A 15,486-nucleotide genomic window follows, 5' to 3' on the forward strand; every position below is an offset into this window, starting at 1 on the left:
GCTCCACTTCTTCTATGACTGGACTAAGAGAAATGGGACTTTGGAAACCCAGGGATGTAATTCTACACAAATAAAAATTACCCATCCTCCCATGCAAGTCTCAGAAAATTCTTTTTCTTGAGATACTGTAAGAATTCCACCACCAGCAGCACCCAGTGGGGAAGAGAACTTCCCATTTTCTCCGATAACAAAACTGCATTTGAAGAAGCAGTGAACGAAATATTTATAAATATGACTTACATCCCAACAGAGCTAACATTCTGTATTATATACATAAAATAAAAATAGTTACATTGAATGATGTAATCATGGAAGCATTTAATTTTTTAATCTTCCCAAGCTTCTCCAAACAAAAGTACAAAAACAAAGAAACAGCACCAAAACCAAAATAACAGAAAACAAGACCAAAGAAGACAACTTCAAAAAACTACACAGCAGGTAATTTTCCAAAACCCTAGAATATAGTTGTATCAACAACAGAAGGACCTAAAAAAGACCAACAGCTGTGTGGTAGGAACAACAGGAAGTAAAAGAGGACAATCTACTACTCTATAAGCCACAGAAAGAAAAAAAAAAGTGTAAACTGATGAATCTGCCAATGGCCTGCAAAACCAGGACAGTCTCAAAGGCTACAGATCAAAGATATGCAAGTGTCACATTAAACAAGTCTAATAGTCAGACCTAAAAATCTCTGAAATATCTAGTAAATACCCTCTTCCAAAGGGCAAAAAAAGACAACTAAACAAAACAAACAAAAAACAACCCACCTCAGACAGAAAGAAAACTACTGGAATCTGAAACCAACTGACAAAGACAGAAACCCTGGGGGTAAAAAGAGGAGAGATGGTTTAGAAAAGGTAGCCATGCCCAGAGGCAGCAAATCCCAGAAGAAGACAAAACAAAAAAACTAACAATAAATCCCAACATGATGAAAGCAACACCTCAAAATTTAAGATCTATAGAGATCTAGGGGTAGAACAGAGGTGTGGAACCAAAATATATTTCTGGATTAGACCTACTTCTGACATAAGCTGAATATACAAAGAGGTCATATTTGAGTTCTCCTTAACAAAGAAGAGGAAGCTACAGAGAAGTCAAGTTGGAAAAGTTATCCTATTCTCTCTCTGATTCCCTAAAACTTTCTCCTAATAGCTCAGGAAAATTGTCTCCCTGAAACATGGAGAATAAGAAAAAGAATATAAAGTCACTCCATAAAAATTATTAAAGAGAAAAATAAGAAAATGACAGAAAAAAATATAGGAAAAAAATGAATAATATAGGACATGAGAAAAGAGAGGCAATAGACCAGTGGTTCTCAACCTTCCTAATGCCGCGACCCTTTAATACAGTTCCTCATGTTGTGGTAACCCCCAACCATAAAATTATTTTCGTTGCTACTTCATAACTGTAATTTTGCTACTGTTATGAATCGTAATGTAAATATCTGATATGCAGGATGTATTTTCATTGTTAAAAATCGAACATAATTAAAGCATAGTGATTAATCACAGAAACAATATGTAATTATATATGTGTTTTCCGATGGTCCTCGGCAACCCCTGTGAAAGGGGTCGCGACCCACAGGTTGAAAACTGCTGCAATAGACTTATAATTGGAGACCTGAAAAAGAAAACTTAAGCTTTAACTGGTTTGGCTCAATGGATAGAGTGTCAGCCTGCGGACTGAAGGGTCCTGGGTTTGATTCCAGTCAAGGGCACATGCCCGGGTTGCAGGCTGGATCCCCATTAGGGGCATGCAGGAGGCAGCCAATCAATGATTCTCTCTCATCATTGATGTTTCTCTCTCTCTCTCCCTCTTCCTTCCTCTCTAAAATCAATAAAAATATATTTTTTTTAAAAAAAGAAAACTTAAGCAAACAATAAAGTATTTAAAATTATAATTTTAAAAGCAAATTTCTCAAATTAAAAGAGGACTAATATCCACATATTAAAGGGTCTATTGTATATTTGAAAAATTAACCCGAGAATAATCAACAAAACATACTGTAGTGCTTTAAAAATAAATAAAACATTCCTTAGGAGAACCCAGACAAAAAGTCTAAGTTACTTATTAAGAGAAAGAAAATCAGGATGGTGTCAGGCTTCTTGACATAAATATTTTATCCTAAAAAACAATGGAACAATATGTTTAAAAGACTGTTTTGTAAGCTTCATAAAGGTTTCAGAAAAAGCCAAATCATCCTTCAAATATAAAGACTATAGACAGATAAGTTGTAACATGCAAGATGTAAGAAGATATGTTTTTCCATGAGGCCTTCTTGAAGAATCTCCTAGGTATGAGCTTCAGAAAATCAGATAAGATATGACGTAAGGCGAGTACATAAACTGTTATATAGTCTGATTAGTTTACTTTGAGGCTTTTCTTTCCTATTTCATTATTTGAGATACCTCTAACTAATAACACACGCACATACCCAATTTGCTTCTGAAATGCATCCTGAAATTTGTTTATCCTTTCTGGATTTTTCACAATTACTTTTTATTTGCCATATACAGAACTACTGAGATTTCTAGATGGTGAGGCTAATTATGGGATCACAATAGTAACAGGATCCTCTAGGGGGAAAAAAAGTGATTCTACAACTACAAGTTCATTCTGTAGTTAAAACACATTTGATAAAGGCCCAAAGGCATAAAAGTCCAATGACGGACATTTGGCTTTGTGCTTTGTAGAAACAAAAACAACAACTAAGACATACATACAATACATTAACTGATCTATATCATAAAATAAAACTATTAATACTAACCTGATAAGCTCTGTTTATTTGACTAGCTGCCCAACTAGCATATTTCATGTTGTCCTTTTTTGTTTTTGCACTTGCTTTTGGATTAGAAGCAATATGACTTGCCGACTAAAAACAAAAAGGAAACATCAAAAACGAAATGCCATTTTTCTATCAAGATAATAAAAAACATGTAAGGTCACAGTTGCAATGGGATGATAACAAAGTTTTAAAAATTGTACCAAAACAATTTGTTTTTAAAATAAATACAACGTTAAATAAAGTTGCAGTGTTTAAAAATGACAATATGTTTTAAAATAATGAATAATCCAAATAGAAAAGAGAAAGGATATCTTAAAAAATATCGAAAATTATTTTATTAGTTGTCTACCACAGCTCTTAAGGGTAAAATTCCATTTCTTTCCTGAAAAGTATTTTTTTTGTTTCTTCCTGCCTCCATCTCTGCAATCAATTCTTTTCATTCATCCGAAAGTCCATAAAAAGACTAGGATAAATTAAAATTTCAAAGAACTGGCTTATTAAAGGAAAGTTTATTTTTCCAGGCATTTTGATTGTAGAGAGGGGCTCATTTTATATATATTTTAAAGCTCAGCAAATTCTTCCTACCCCAAAGCTCTTGTTAATTTACTTTTCTAAGCTTGTCACTTGGCATACACAAATAATGGGAATATTTAATTACATGCTTCCCACAACTTCCAAACTGGTTTTCTATACCATAAAGAAATGGTTTAATTTGACATTAAAGATTTTATTTCTAATATGTCTTTGTCATAGTTTAAAAATATACAATTTTAATTTAAGGTAAGAAATATAACAGTGTTGGGAATAAATCCAAGAATGTCAAAACAATTAAGAAATAGATAATATGGATTTTTATCAGTTACTATTTAATTTTATAAGGGAATATATCACTTCTGATACAATAAAAAATATTTTACAATGAAATGTCAAATAGATGGGATATATTAACATTCAAAAATAAAATTATGTTATAACCTATTACTCATAATTAACTAGAAGAAAAAATGCATATGCTTATCAAAGAAAAAAACAAGAAAGAAGTGAATGAATAGTATAGTTAATGGAATTTAAATGACAGATTTGGTAAAATAACATTAAACATGCACCTTAACTCACCATGTAAAGTCCAAACAAAGCTCTCATATTTCTGTTGTTCAATTTCAATGCCTGTGCAAAATACTTTCTTGAAAGTTCAAGGTTTTCAAGTCCACCTTGGGTATATTTAACCTGTTAAAAATTTCAGAGTGCTGAAACTTGTTTATTTTACTACTTTGAAATATAGCATGTTTCATCATACCATAGGCATTAGTAACTGAAACAGATATTCTGTGAACAAATACAGGATGTTTAAAAATTTTCATCTTAAAGTTGTTAAAGTTAATCTAAAGTTTAAAGCATAACCTTCCCCAAAAAACTATTCTATTAACAGTCCTTAATAATGAAGTCCTTTTAACCTTACAGCATTGAATTATATTGCTATCCTTAATACTCAATGACAAATACCTGCTACTTCCCAAAATGCTGACCTTGATATGAATTTTCTAGAACATAAATTTAAAAAATCATAATCACTGTCAATGTTTTATAAGTTATTAAATGGTGACAACTGTGGCATAATTTGTAATTCAAAAAGAAAATAGTATACAAATAAAAAATACAAAGGATTTCACTGTTTTAAGCAGTGCTTTTAACTGAGAAGTCACTATTTCCATTACAGTATTAAAAATTTAAAACTTTTACTCCAAGTCAATTTTCATCAAACGCTTTAAATATTAATATACTTGCCTAACATTAAGGACATAATCTTAGTTCCATTATAATACCCAAACCAACAAAAATAAAATCACATACAATTGCTGTTTTTGAAAAACTTACTTCAGCATATTGCTGGCAGTATAAGTGGTTGTGTGGATTAGTCATCATAAGCTCCTCTAAACAAAAGGCTGCTTTAGCATAGCTGAAAAATATCAAGGAGAAATTAAAAGTAACAAATTTTATCTTAGTTATGTCTTAAAATAGTTTTAAAACAAGTTTAGTGATGTTAGACATTTTATTCCCTCAATAACTGAAACAGCTTAATTATTAATAAAGGACTTATCCTGAATTCATAAATACAAATATTTAGTTTTTTACTGAAATAAACAAAGGCTTAAATCCTAAAGCAGCCCATGAATAATCAATACATGGTTATATTTTTTAAAAATAGGTTACTACTATGACTTTCAAATATTATTAACAACACAGGCTTCAAGACCTTAGATCAAATTACATATACAATAACTTCTAGAATTCCACAAATCATTTAATAAAATAATCAAATAGCTAAAGTGTAAGGAGGAAATAAACATTTTATTAAATACCCTCTATTTACTAAAAATCCTTTATAGACATAAATTTATCAACATATTCTATTACAAAGACTTCTCATTAGTTAAGTGTACTGTAAAATACAAAATCATAATAAAGTTATAAATTTCTAAACCCATAAAAAATAGACTTAGTGGCTTTGATATACACTCTGCTATTATTTAATCACGTGGTAGAGAAACAAAAATCTTGCTGAAAACCTAAGGAGAGAACTACTGCAAAGGGTTCTGGGAAAATGGTTTTACACCAGGTAACTACAATTCCCTTCAATGTATTTTATGTTTAAAGTCATGTGAGTATACTCACTATATAAGAAATTCTAAAGAATACAGGTGTCCTAAGATTTATTCACAGTGAGGAGGTGATGAGCACACCCATTAGAAAAAGGTTACCTACCGTTATTTTTGGCATTTGTCACCGATATCCTATCTTTACACTAGTATCTGATATACTTACTTTTCAAAATATACATGTTGCAGTTTCACACATGTGACTAATAAGAACTAACTTTTAAAAAAATATGTTTTATGATTTGAGAGAGAGAGGAAGGGAGAGAGAAATATTGATGTGAAAGAAAAATGTCAACTACCTCCTATAAACCCCCTGACCAGGAATCAAACTCGCAACCTTTCAGTGCACAGGACAACATTCCAACCAACTGATACAACCAGCAAGGGCAAAATCTAACTCATATCACATCCTCACTATGTATTATTTTCTAGGTATTAGAAGTGTTAACTCATCTAATCCTACCAAAACCCTAGGAAATAGGAAATTAATATCACCATTCTATAGTTAAGTACACTGAGGCACAAAGATTAAGCTGAAACCCAGGCTGTGCCACTGCAGATAGTCTACACTCTTAACCACTATGCATACTGCCTATAAGCACTACACATCACAATGGAAAATTGTGGTGGTGATGTTAGTAATGAAGATGTGAATGATAACATAAAGAGAGAAACAACAATCAAATCCAAAGGGTCTGAGAAACCAAAACTGCCTGCAGATTACCGCCAAATCACAGTATTTTAGATTTATGAAGGTTCTTATAAATAGGCTAGAGGCCTGGTGCACGAAATTCATTCATGGGTAGGGTCCCTAGGTCTGGCCGGCGATCAGGGCCCATCGGGGCCTTCTTTCCCCCGGCTGCCAGCTGCCAGCTGCCAGCCGGGGCCTTCCTTCGTTCCGCGCCACCCCCTGGTGGTCAGCGCACATCATAGCGAGAGGTCAAACACCCAGTTGGTTGAACTCCCGAGGGGACAATTTGCATATTTGCCTTTTATTAGATCGGATTCTCATCAAAGATTATGCAGCTGTTTAGCCCTTTCATTTTTATATCCAAAACCAGTTCTTGACATATGATAGGTATATAATGGGTGCCTGGATAAATGAGTGAACAAATAACTGAATTAATGTCTAGAACAACAAAAGTGTTGATAAGTATTTATCTATCTGATATGTATTTATTACTCTATAAGACAAGGGGAAAGTGGCCTCTAAACACCTAACTTCATCAAAAAGACAGTTCCCTTCTAAATGTTTCTTTTACTAAATTAAGTTTTTAAAAGTTCTTCTGATCCTCACAAAAGCCTATGTATAGGTTACATATTTGTCCCTAGACTGCTTTATCAACATTATTTTTCCTATAACATTTTAATAATTCTATTTGTTATGAAATTTTACAATAAGCCTGGGCCTACAAAAATGAACCATAATCACTATCATAATTAATTTATAATACTAGTTGGTTCTTACTGATACAACATCTAGTTTTAAGTACAAATCAAGTAAAAAACTTAAGTGTCTGTTTAAAATATGTATTTTTGTTTTATAATATGTATTGGTAATGCTAACAATACATATTATAAACAAAAATATATGTTATATATATTATATTGTTTTATATTTAAAACAAGTAAAGTATCTCAACATGGCCAATTGGTATAACATATACCACTTGAATAACTAAATACACACTAGAATTTATAAATCAGAAGCAAACTTAAATAAAGGTAACGTAAAGATATAAAAAAATTCATGGCAGAATTCTATTTCCCCTTTTCTCTCTCTAAAAGTACTGAATAGGCTTATAGGAACATTCTACTGTGAAAATTTAGAGTAAAACATTCTAGATTTACACTAGCAATGCTGCCTGTGACCTATTATATTTAAAATAGCTTATAAACTGCCGAAACCGGTTTGGCTCAGTGGATAGAGTGTCGGCCTGCGGACTGAAAGGTCCCAGGTTCGATTCCTGTCAAGGGCATGTACCTGGGTTGCGGGTACATCCCCAGGAGGAGATGTGCAGGAGGCAGCTGATTGATGTTTCTCTCTCATCGATGTTTCTAACTCTCTATCCCTCTCCCTTCCTCTCTGTAAAAAATCAATAAAATATATTAAAAAAATAATAATAAAATAAAATAGCTTATAAACTATTAATATGCAGAAAATGCCAAAATGTTAAATATATCTAGCAATTCCTAAATTGCTACATTTTGCCAGTGTCCATAAAATGCTGCTAAGCTGACATCCCACAATAATTTACCACACACGCACAAAAATCCTACCTACTGTAATGACTTGCCCAAACAAAATGAATTAAGTGAACAGATTCTGATTTTCATTTCAAAAAATGTGAAGATATTTATTCCCAAGTACTGTACATCTGAATATTTCTTCTAAGTTCTCAATTCAAAAAAAAATGGTTATTTTGTGAATGAATACCTTTAAGAACAAAAAGAGTTTTGTAATACAGGATAAAAGGGAAAGCTGAACACAATTATCATTTCCTCTGAAAAGAAATTTTTCAGGTGCTTTTCTGTCTTTGTAGTTTTCAATTTCTTGGGATTTTTTTTATTTCTCTTAAGTGTACATTCAACTCTATGTCAATAAACTCTTTAGAGATTCAAAACAAAGCAAAACTAAATGTGGGCATTACAAGATGAAGCGAATATTAAATTTAATGATGGGTTAAAATAAAGTATAACCTATTTGAGAATTAAATAGAGAAATATTAGAAATATGCAAAAGAGAGGTGGTATATTTATATAGTTCTTAGAGGACAGAAAATATACAAGCAATGAAAATGGATATATCTGACCATCTAAATATAAAACCTGTTTTTTAAAAATCAATATTAAAAAAACAGAACTACCAAGCATATATTTCTGAAAGAACAAATCTTCCAATCATTTATATGAAGAGCTCTAAAATAAATTTTTTTAAGGTATAACTAATTTTCACCTAACAAAATTTGCAAAGATTAAAAAGAATGATAGCACCCAATGTTATTAAAAGGGATACTAATAATAGCTGGTTTGAGAGTGAACTAGGAACAAGTTATCAAAATCCCTGAAAATGTACATATCATTTAATCAAGTAATTCTACTTCTAAGAATGTAGCCCAAAGAAACAATTAAAATAAATCAGTATAGCATTATAGTGGAAATGAAAAACAACCTTTATATTCACTTAGAAAATTAGTTAAGAAAATTAGATTACATTTATTTAATAAGATGGAATAATATAAAGCCACTGAAATCACACTGTGGAATGTTTACTGTGATAAAAAAAAAATTTGACAATATAACTTAAGTGAAAAGCATTAGGCCACAAAAGATAATTCTATTTTAGGTTTCTGTTTGTCTCAAGAGGTATTAAAAAATAAAAAATAAACTATAGTTAACTTCAGATGATGCAATTACACATGATTTTTGTCTTCATCTTTACTCTTTGAGTTTTCCAAATTTTCTGCATTAGGTATTCCTTTAATTAATAAAATAATTTCCTTGATGATTTGAAATGTGTTTAAATGCTTTTAATCACAGATCTCCAAACGGCACAAAAATATTTTAGATGACTATCATCTGTCTTACCAACGAAATAAAATTTAAGTTTTTTTTATTGCATTCTGAAAATTCAGTTCATGTTATTTAAAATATATACTGTATACTTCATAAATATGGACTTAAAAAATAAGAAATCAAATAATAAGACATCAAATGGTAATTTGGTTTAATTACCAATCTCACATGCATAAGAGAATCCTAAATATGTTCACATATGTGAATATACAAGTATACACACATCTATAATGAACATGATTTGGAAAATAATTTCCTAAGGGAAACTAAAGAGAATCTGAGAGTCAAAATATGGTAGAGAACTGGAGACTGCTTCCCAGAATATAGTATATTCATTAAATGATGCTATAATTTTAATTTTAGCCCCCACTAATCTCAGAATTATGCAGTTAACTACTTTAATTCTCCATTTCACATTTTACATATACAGCCCTGAGCAAAGGCAAGAAGCAAGTGTCTTCATTCTATTTTATTTCCTGTGTCAGCTATTTGTAGTATGAGAATGAGATTAACTATTCATGCATAGTAAGAGATGTGCATGAGAATCTGATTCTATTCTCTCTATAAGAAGGAAAGAAACAATGTGATATACTTCAGATTCAGAAGAACTAAGAAGGGGGGGGGGGGGGCGCTTGCCTCTGGATGGAGGTTAGCGTTAATGCTGTGTTATTAGAAAACTTGCACTAAGACTGGGCTAATCCTCTCACACTGGGATTTCCTCCTGTCACTGCAGCAATAAAAAAGCTAACAAAAACATTAAATATCCAATAAGCCAGTTCCTACAGCATTCAACATTCTTGATTATTCTTGGTTTTTTACCCAGGCAACAGGATGCTTCTCTACTTTAGAAGACTTGATTCTCTTAGTACTAAGGCTAATAAATGCATACAATTGACAGAATTTTTAAACAGCATAGAGTATAATACTCTTTGTATTATAAGAATAATTTGAACTTCAAAAATTCACAATTTTGATTCACTAAAATAACCTTAGCTCAGCAAATGCAGGCCTTTCTAATTCCAAAGAATGCCTTATGCATTTTAAAGAAAAACTTATTTCCCCAACAAAAATAATTTAGTAAAAAACAAATGACCAAGTTAAAGCAATCCACATATTATATCCAACAAATCATGGATTTGTTATTTTTTCATTTAATTATTTATTTTGTTCATTTAAAATGGCGTGATTCATACCTTCTCACCAATCCTTCGGAAACCACTAGACCTTCTGAACTTAGATAGTGATGAAAACTGCACTCCTAACAAAATTGTATGTGTACTTAACAACTTACTCATGTTCATTGATATAAAGTTCTGCAAGTTCATGCCAGGCTTCTTGGTCTCCAACAAATCTGGTGAGGGAAAAGGAAAAAAAGAGTGTGTAGATATTTGGTAAATAAACAGCATGTGGGCAAAAAGGAAAATCAATGCAAATTCCATTTTAATTAAAAAAGATTTATCAGAATAACAACACACATTCCTCTTGTAAAACACTCACTGTTCCAGATATTCATTCAGTTCCCGAATGGCCTCCACATTTTTTCCCTGGGCTTTTCGAATGGCAATCTTACGCTTTCTTGCAGCCTATGGGTTGACATTAATAAAGGATTAGGCGCTCATGATTCCCTGGGTTTTTGTAAAGAAGGTAATTTGACTGTGCAAATTATTATCTCAATGCCAGTGAAACTCTATTGTAGAACTACTGCTTAGTGGAGATTTATAAACATACCCCATGACATCCCACCGGGGAATTCAAACATTCCTCTAACAATCACATATGCTTTACTTTTGATGTACACATATATGCATCATTTCATTCAAATAAATAACCATCCAGATTCTGATAATTACAAGCCAGCAGGGAATTTTAATCTTTATCCACCCTAAAATCCTTTACTCTGTCTCATTCATAGATCTGTATCTTAAGAGACAGAGGAATAGTTGAGATTAAGAAAAAAAACCTCACCATGGCCACTTGAATGCCATTATACAAATATGGCTTCTGACAACTTTTTCACAATTTTAAGAGAACAATCTACTTATGAGTCTTTCAAATGAATAATATAGGTCCTGAAAGACATATTTTTAAATAGACAAAATATTTAAACTTGCATTTTAAAGTTTTTTAAATGATAAATATCAAAATCAGGGGAGGGAGCTGGGTGGAGGGTGGTAAACAGGAAAAAAAGGGGACATCTATAATATTTTCAACAAAGTTAAAAAAAGATTTTTTTAAAAATCAATGACATTTATTTATGCATTCATCAAATATGTACTGAACATCTACTATATGATAGGTACTATGCTAGACAATGAAAATATAAAGAGAAAGATACATCAATAAAAGAAAAACAATAATAGAGTATTCTAGAGAGTTGTTGTGATGGAGTAGATCCTAACATGCCTGTAGCAGAGTGGAAGAGGTGGAAGGTCAGGAAACAAAGAGGGTCCCAGATGTGACACCTGAACTGAAATAGAAAGGGCAAGTAGACATTAAGAAAGCAAAGGAGGAAATAGTGTGGAAGACATTGCATAATAGGAGGAACACTGGAGCAAAGGCATAGGAGACAGCAATATTGTGTGTAATCAAGACTATGCACTAAGGCTGCAGTGAACAGTCTGGGACTGAAGGGCACTATATGAATTATTAAATTTATAACCCCTCCATCTCTGCTTATTTTATTCAATGCAGAAGGCTAAACAATAAAACACACGAGGGCCAGATTTAAGCTTATTAATTATAATTATTGTTACTTTTTTATATAATACATACTCCACAAGATGCAGACAATGGAAGTAAAATAGATGGATCCTCTTTAGACTAACGGAGCTACCTGTCAAGGAGGGAGAAAGGTGGGAGATTTTGCTCTGAAGAAGTGAGAGTCAAAAACAAAACAAAACAGAGAAAATCAAGAGACTCTCCAATGAGACCAAGAGCAATATTTACAATAATAGCAATAATAATATTTCAGTAACAAAAAAATAACCTACATGTTAAAAATGTGCATCCTCGAATATTTGGCTCAGGCCAAAGGCCTAACACAATGCCTGCCACCCAGAAGGTACTCAAATATATTTGGAATAATTTCAGTATGTAAAACAATGAAAGCACCATAATATATGTAAAATTTAGGAAGTCTCAAGAATTTATAAGAAATGTAGAAGTAAAGTTCTAAAAGTAACTCAATCCTAGAGCCTTTAGGGAAAATATTAAACTGCAAATGAAAGCCTTATTCAAAGTCCTTCTGAAAACAGGTGAGGAATAAATTACCATATAATTAAGAAACTAATTTCTTTTGGACATATAATACTTAATTTCACCAATCCAACAGCATTTGAAACAAATTTAATTGTTTATTCTTTTCATTTTTCATGATACTTATTCCATACGGTAGAGCACAGAGTCCAGATTTTGGGGGGAAAAAAAGAAACTAAAGCCCAACTATTCTCACTTATCAGATTTCTAATCAAGGGCAAAATATTTATTGTTCACAAACCTCAGTAATATCACCAATCTCCAAGTATCATTGTAAAGCAACTAAAATAATACTCAGCACATAATGGTATTAAATGAATGCTATCTTCCTTCTTTTTACCTTTGCTTTGTGCTTAACATCTGTGTTTTAAGCCTTGCCAAAAGCTCTACTTATGAGATCTTTAAAGAACTGGCACAGGCTTGCTATTGATATCTTACCCCAAACCTTACAGGATTTGCACCAGCTGAGATGAGATAATTTATACAGATACAATGAAACGTGTTGAAAATAGTGCATCAAGGTATCACAATTCAGACAAAAGTCAAAGTATAAACCTGGATGGCAACTAATACTTCTACAGTCATAATAAGAGGTATGGTATGAACACTGTAATGGACACCACTATGCAGAGTATGAGTTTCTTGAAGAAAGGTGTACTAACAACACCTGTCTAATGTTGTTAACCTCATTTTCTCAGTGATTTGAAACAGAACCATTTCTCTATTGTCGAACATACATCAATATTTTTAGGTCAGCAGCATTCTGCAGAATATAGTTTATAAAGCACTCCTATAGTGTTTCAAGGATAATTAATCTTTTAAAATGTTTTTTAAAAACAATTCTTTTTATAAATGATGGAAAACAGAGGTTTAAACAACATAAATGCATCAAAAGAGATCAAATTAGAAGATCTGAAATTTCTTTCTTTTTTTTTTTTTTTTATTGCTTAAAGCATTACAAAGGGTATTACATATGTGTCCTTTTTTCCCCCCCACCCTTGACAAGCCCCTGCCCTCCCTTACCCCCAGTGTCTTATGTCCATTAGTTATGGTCATATGGATGCATACAAGTCCTTCGGTTGATCTCTTACTCCCCTCCCTCCTGTCCCCCAACCCTCCCTGGCCTTACCACTGAAGTCCGACAATCGGTTTGAGGCAGCTCTGCCACTGTATTTATTATTGTTCAAAAGTTTGTAATGGTCTTAATTATCCATGAAAGAATGAGATCATGTGGTATTTTTCCTTCATTGACTGGCTTGTTTCACTTAGCATAATGCTCTCCAGTTCCATCCATGCTGTTGCAAATGGTAAGAGTTCCTTCTTTTTAACAGCAGCATAGTATTCCATCGTGTAGATGTACCACAGTTTTCTAATCCATTCATCTACTGATGGGCACTTAGGCTGTTTCCAGATCTAGAAGATCTGAAATTTCTGATTCGCATCCTAGATCCTCCTATAAAACTACTTGAAAGAATCTGAAATATTGCAAATTAAATAATGTTCTTTTGAATTATGTGTATTCCTGGTGAAATATAATTTTATAATGTAAAACAAACAAGTTCAGTATTAAATTTGCAATAGCCTACTTTAAAAACTGTTGTCCACCTAATAAATACTTCACAGTGAGGTATAAGAAAAGATTTTAAATATGGGGCTTTATTAATCAATTTGAGAAACATGCCCCAAAAAATCTCTACTATATGAGCAATAGAGTGCTTGATCATGTAAAACCCAAGGTATAGCATTTTATCTCCTAATATTCTGAAGTTTAAAACAAGTTTTTAAGTGGTAACTATTCAAGTATGTAAAGCCAGTTTTCCTAATGTGAGAGCTTAAAAACCACCTACATGGCAATTACTATCATACAGGCAGTAATAATTTATTACTAAGTCACAAAATATATAGCCCTTTCTAGGTTTTGAGAAAAATAACCCCATGTTCTGACATAAGAACCAATCTTTATTTATCTTAATCATTTAAAGGAACATTAAGCAGGGATTTCATTTCTGGTCGAGATGATGTAACAGGGACCAGATTTACCTGCTTGTCTGAAACAACCAAAGAACTGGACTAAATACATGAAACAACCTTGTATTCAGGGAGAGGGGGAGGGGGAGGGGGAGGGGACTGGGAGGGGGAGGGGGGAGTGTGAAGGGGAGGAAGAAGGAGAAAGAGAGAGACATTGATTGTTTGCCTCCTGCAAGCACCCCTACCAGGGCTGGGGAACCTGCAACCAAAGTACATGCCCTTGACCTGGAATCAAACCCGAGACCATATGGTCCGCAGGCCAACGCTCTAACCACTGAGTAAATGGGACAGGGCCATGAAACAACCATTTTAAACTGCAGGACAACGGGCAGCAAAAGACAGTAATTCCTGAGAGGCAGGAAACAAATGAGGTGAGCCAATTTTTATTGCCCTGGCTTGCTGCCTTAAGAGAGTTTCAAGGGTGCTGTGCAGAGAGGAAGAAAACCAGATTGAGCCCAGCAAACTCTGAGATCAGAAGGAGCTGAGAGTCTAGAAAGATCAAAGAAGTTAGCATTAATAGGCCAGAGTACTGGAGGGAAAACAAAACAAAACAGAATAAAGACACTGGAGGTTCCCCTTGAGGACTACTCAGCTTGGTATTGATCAGTGCATGTGTGTGATGAAACTACCCAAGGCCAAGGAAAGAACCATCAAAAAGGTTTTGGGAGCCCAGCCAGTGTGGCTCAGTAGTTGAATGTTGACCTATGAACCAGGAGATCACCGTTTGATTTGGGTCAGGGCACATGCCCAGGTTGTGGGCTCGATCCCCAGTGTGGAGCGTGCAGGAGACAGCCAATCAATGATTCTCTCTCATTGATGTTTCTATCTCTCTCTCTCCCTTCCTCTCTGTTATCAATAAAAATATACTTAAAAAAAAAAGGTTTTGGGGAGCCCTGGCTGATGTAGCTCAGTTGGTTGGGATGATGCACCAAAAGGTCACGGGTTTGATGCCTGGGTTACAGATTCAGTCTCTGGTCGGAGTGCAGCTGGAGGCAACCAATCAATGTTTTTCAGATTCATTCTCTCTCTCTCTCTCTCTCTCTCTCCCCCCACCTTCGCTCCCTCCCTTTCTCTCTCCTTTCCCCTTTCTCTCTAAAATTAGTAAAAACATATTTTTAAGAAAAGATATTCAACATCACTCATAATATAAATTATAACAAGGTAACATTTTAATCAATCAGA

At 33.2% G+C, this 15,486-nt stretch overlaps 1 protein-coding gene across 1 annotated transcript in view; it reads right to left on the reverse strand.

Annotated features, from left to right (window-relative positions):
- Positions 1-15,486, reverse strand: part of EMC2 (ER membrane protein complex subunit 2) — a 47,955-nt gene that overhangs the window by 15,273 nt on the left and 17,196 nt on the right. The window contains exons 6-10 of the mRNA XM_070392000.1: positions 10,519-10,604; positions 10,313-10,372; positions 4,664-4,745; positions 3,905-4,015; positions 2,771-2,875 (exon numbers count right to left, since the gene is read on the reverse strand). Coding sequence (XP_070248101.1) covers positions 2,771-2,875; positions 3,905-4,015; positions 4,664-4,745; positions 10,313-10,372; positions 10,519-10,604 — 444 coding nt within the window. The remainder of the gene's footprint in view (positions 1-2,770; positions 2,876-3,904; positions 4,016-4,663; positions 4,746-10,312; positions 10,373-10,518; positions 10,605-15,486) is intronic.

Source organism: Myotis yumanensis, unplaced genomic scaffold (genome assembly GCF_028538775.1).
Source record: "Myotis yumanensis isolate MYYU_CA2020_CCGP unplaced genomic scaffold, mMyoYum1.0.hap1 SCAF_15, whole genome shotgun sequence".
Taxonomy (NCBI): domain Eukaryota; kingdom Metazoa; phylum Chordata; class Mammalia; order Chiroptera; family Vespertilionidae; genus Myotis; species Myotis yumanensis.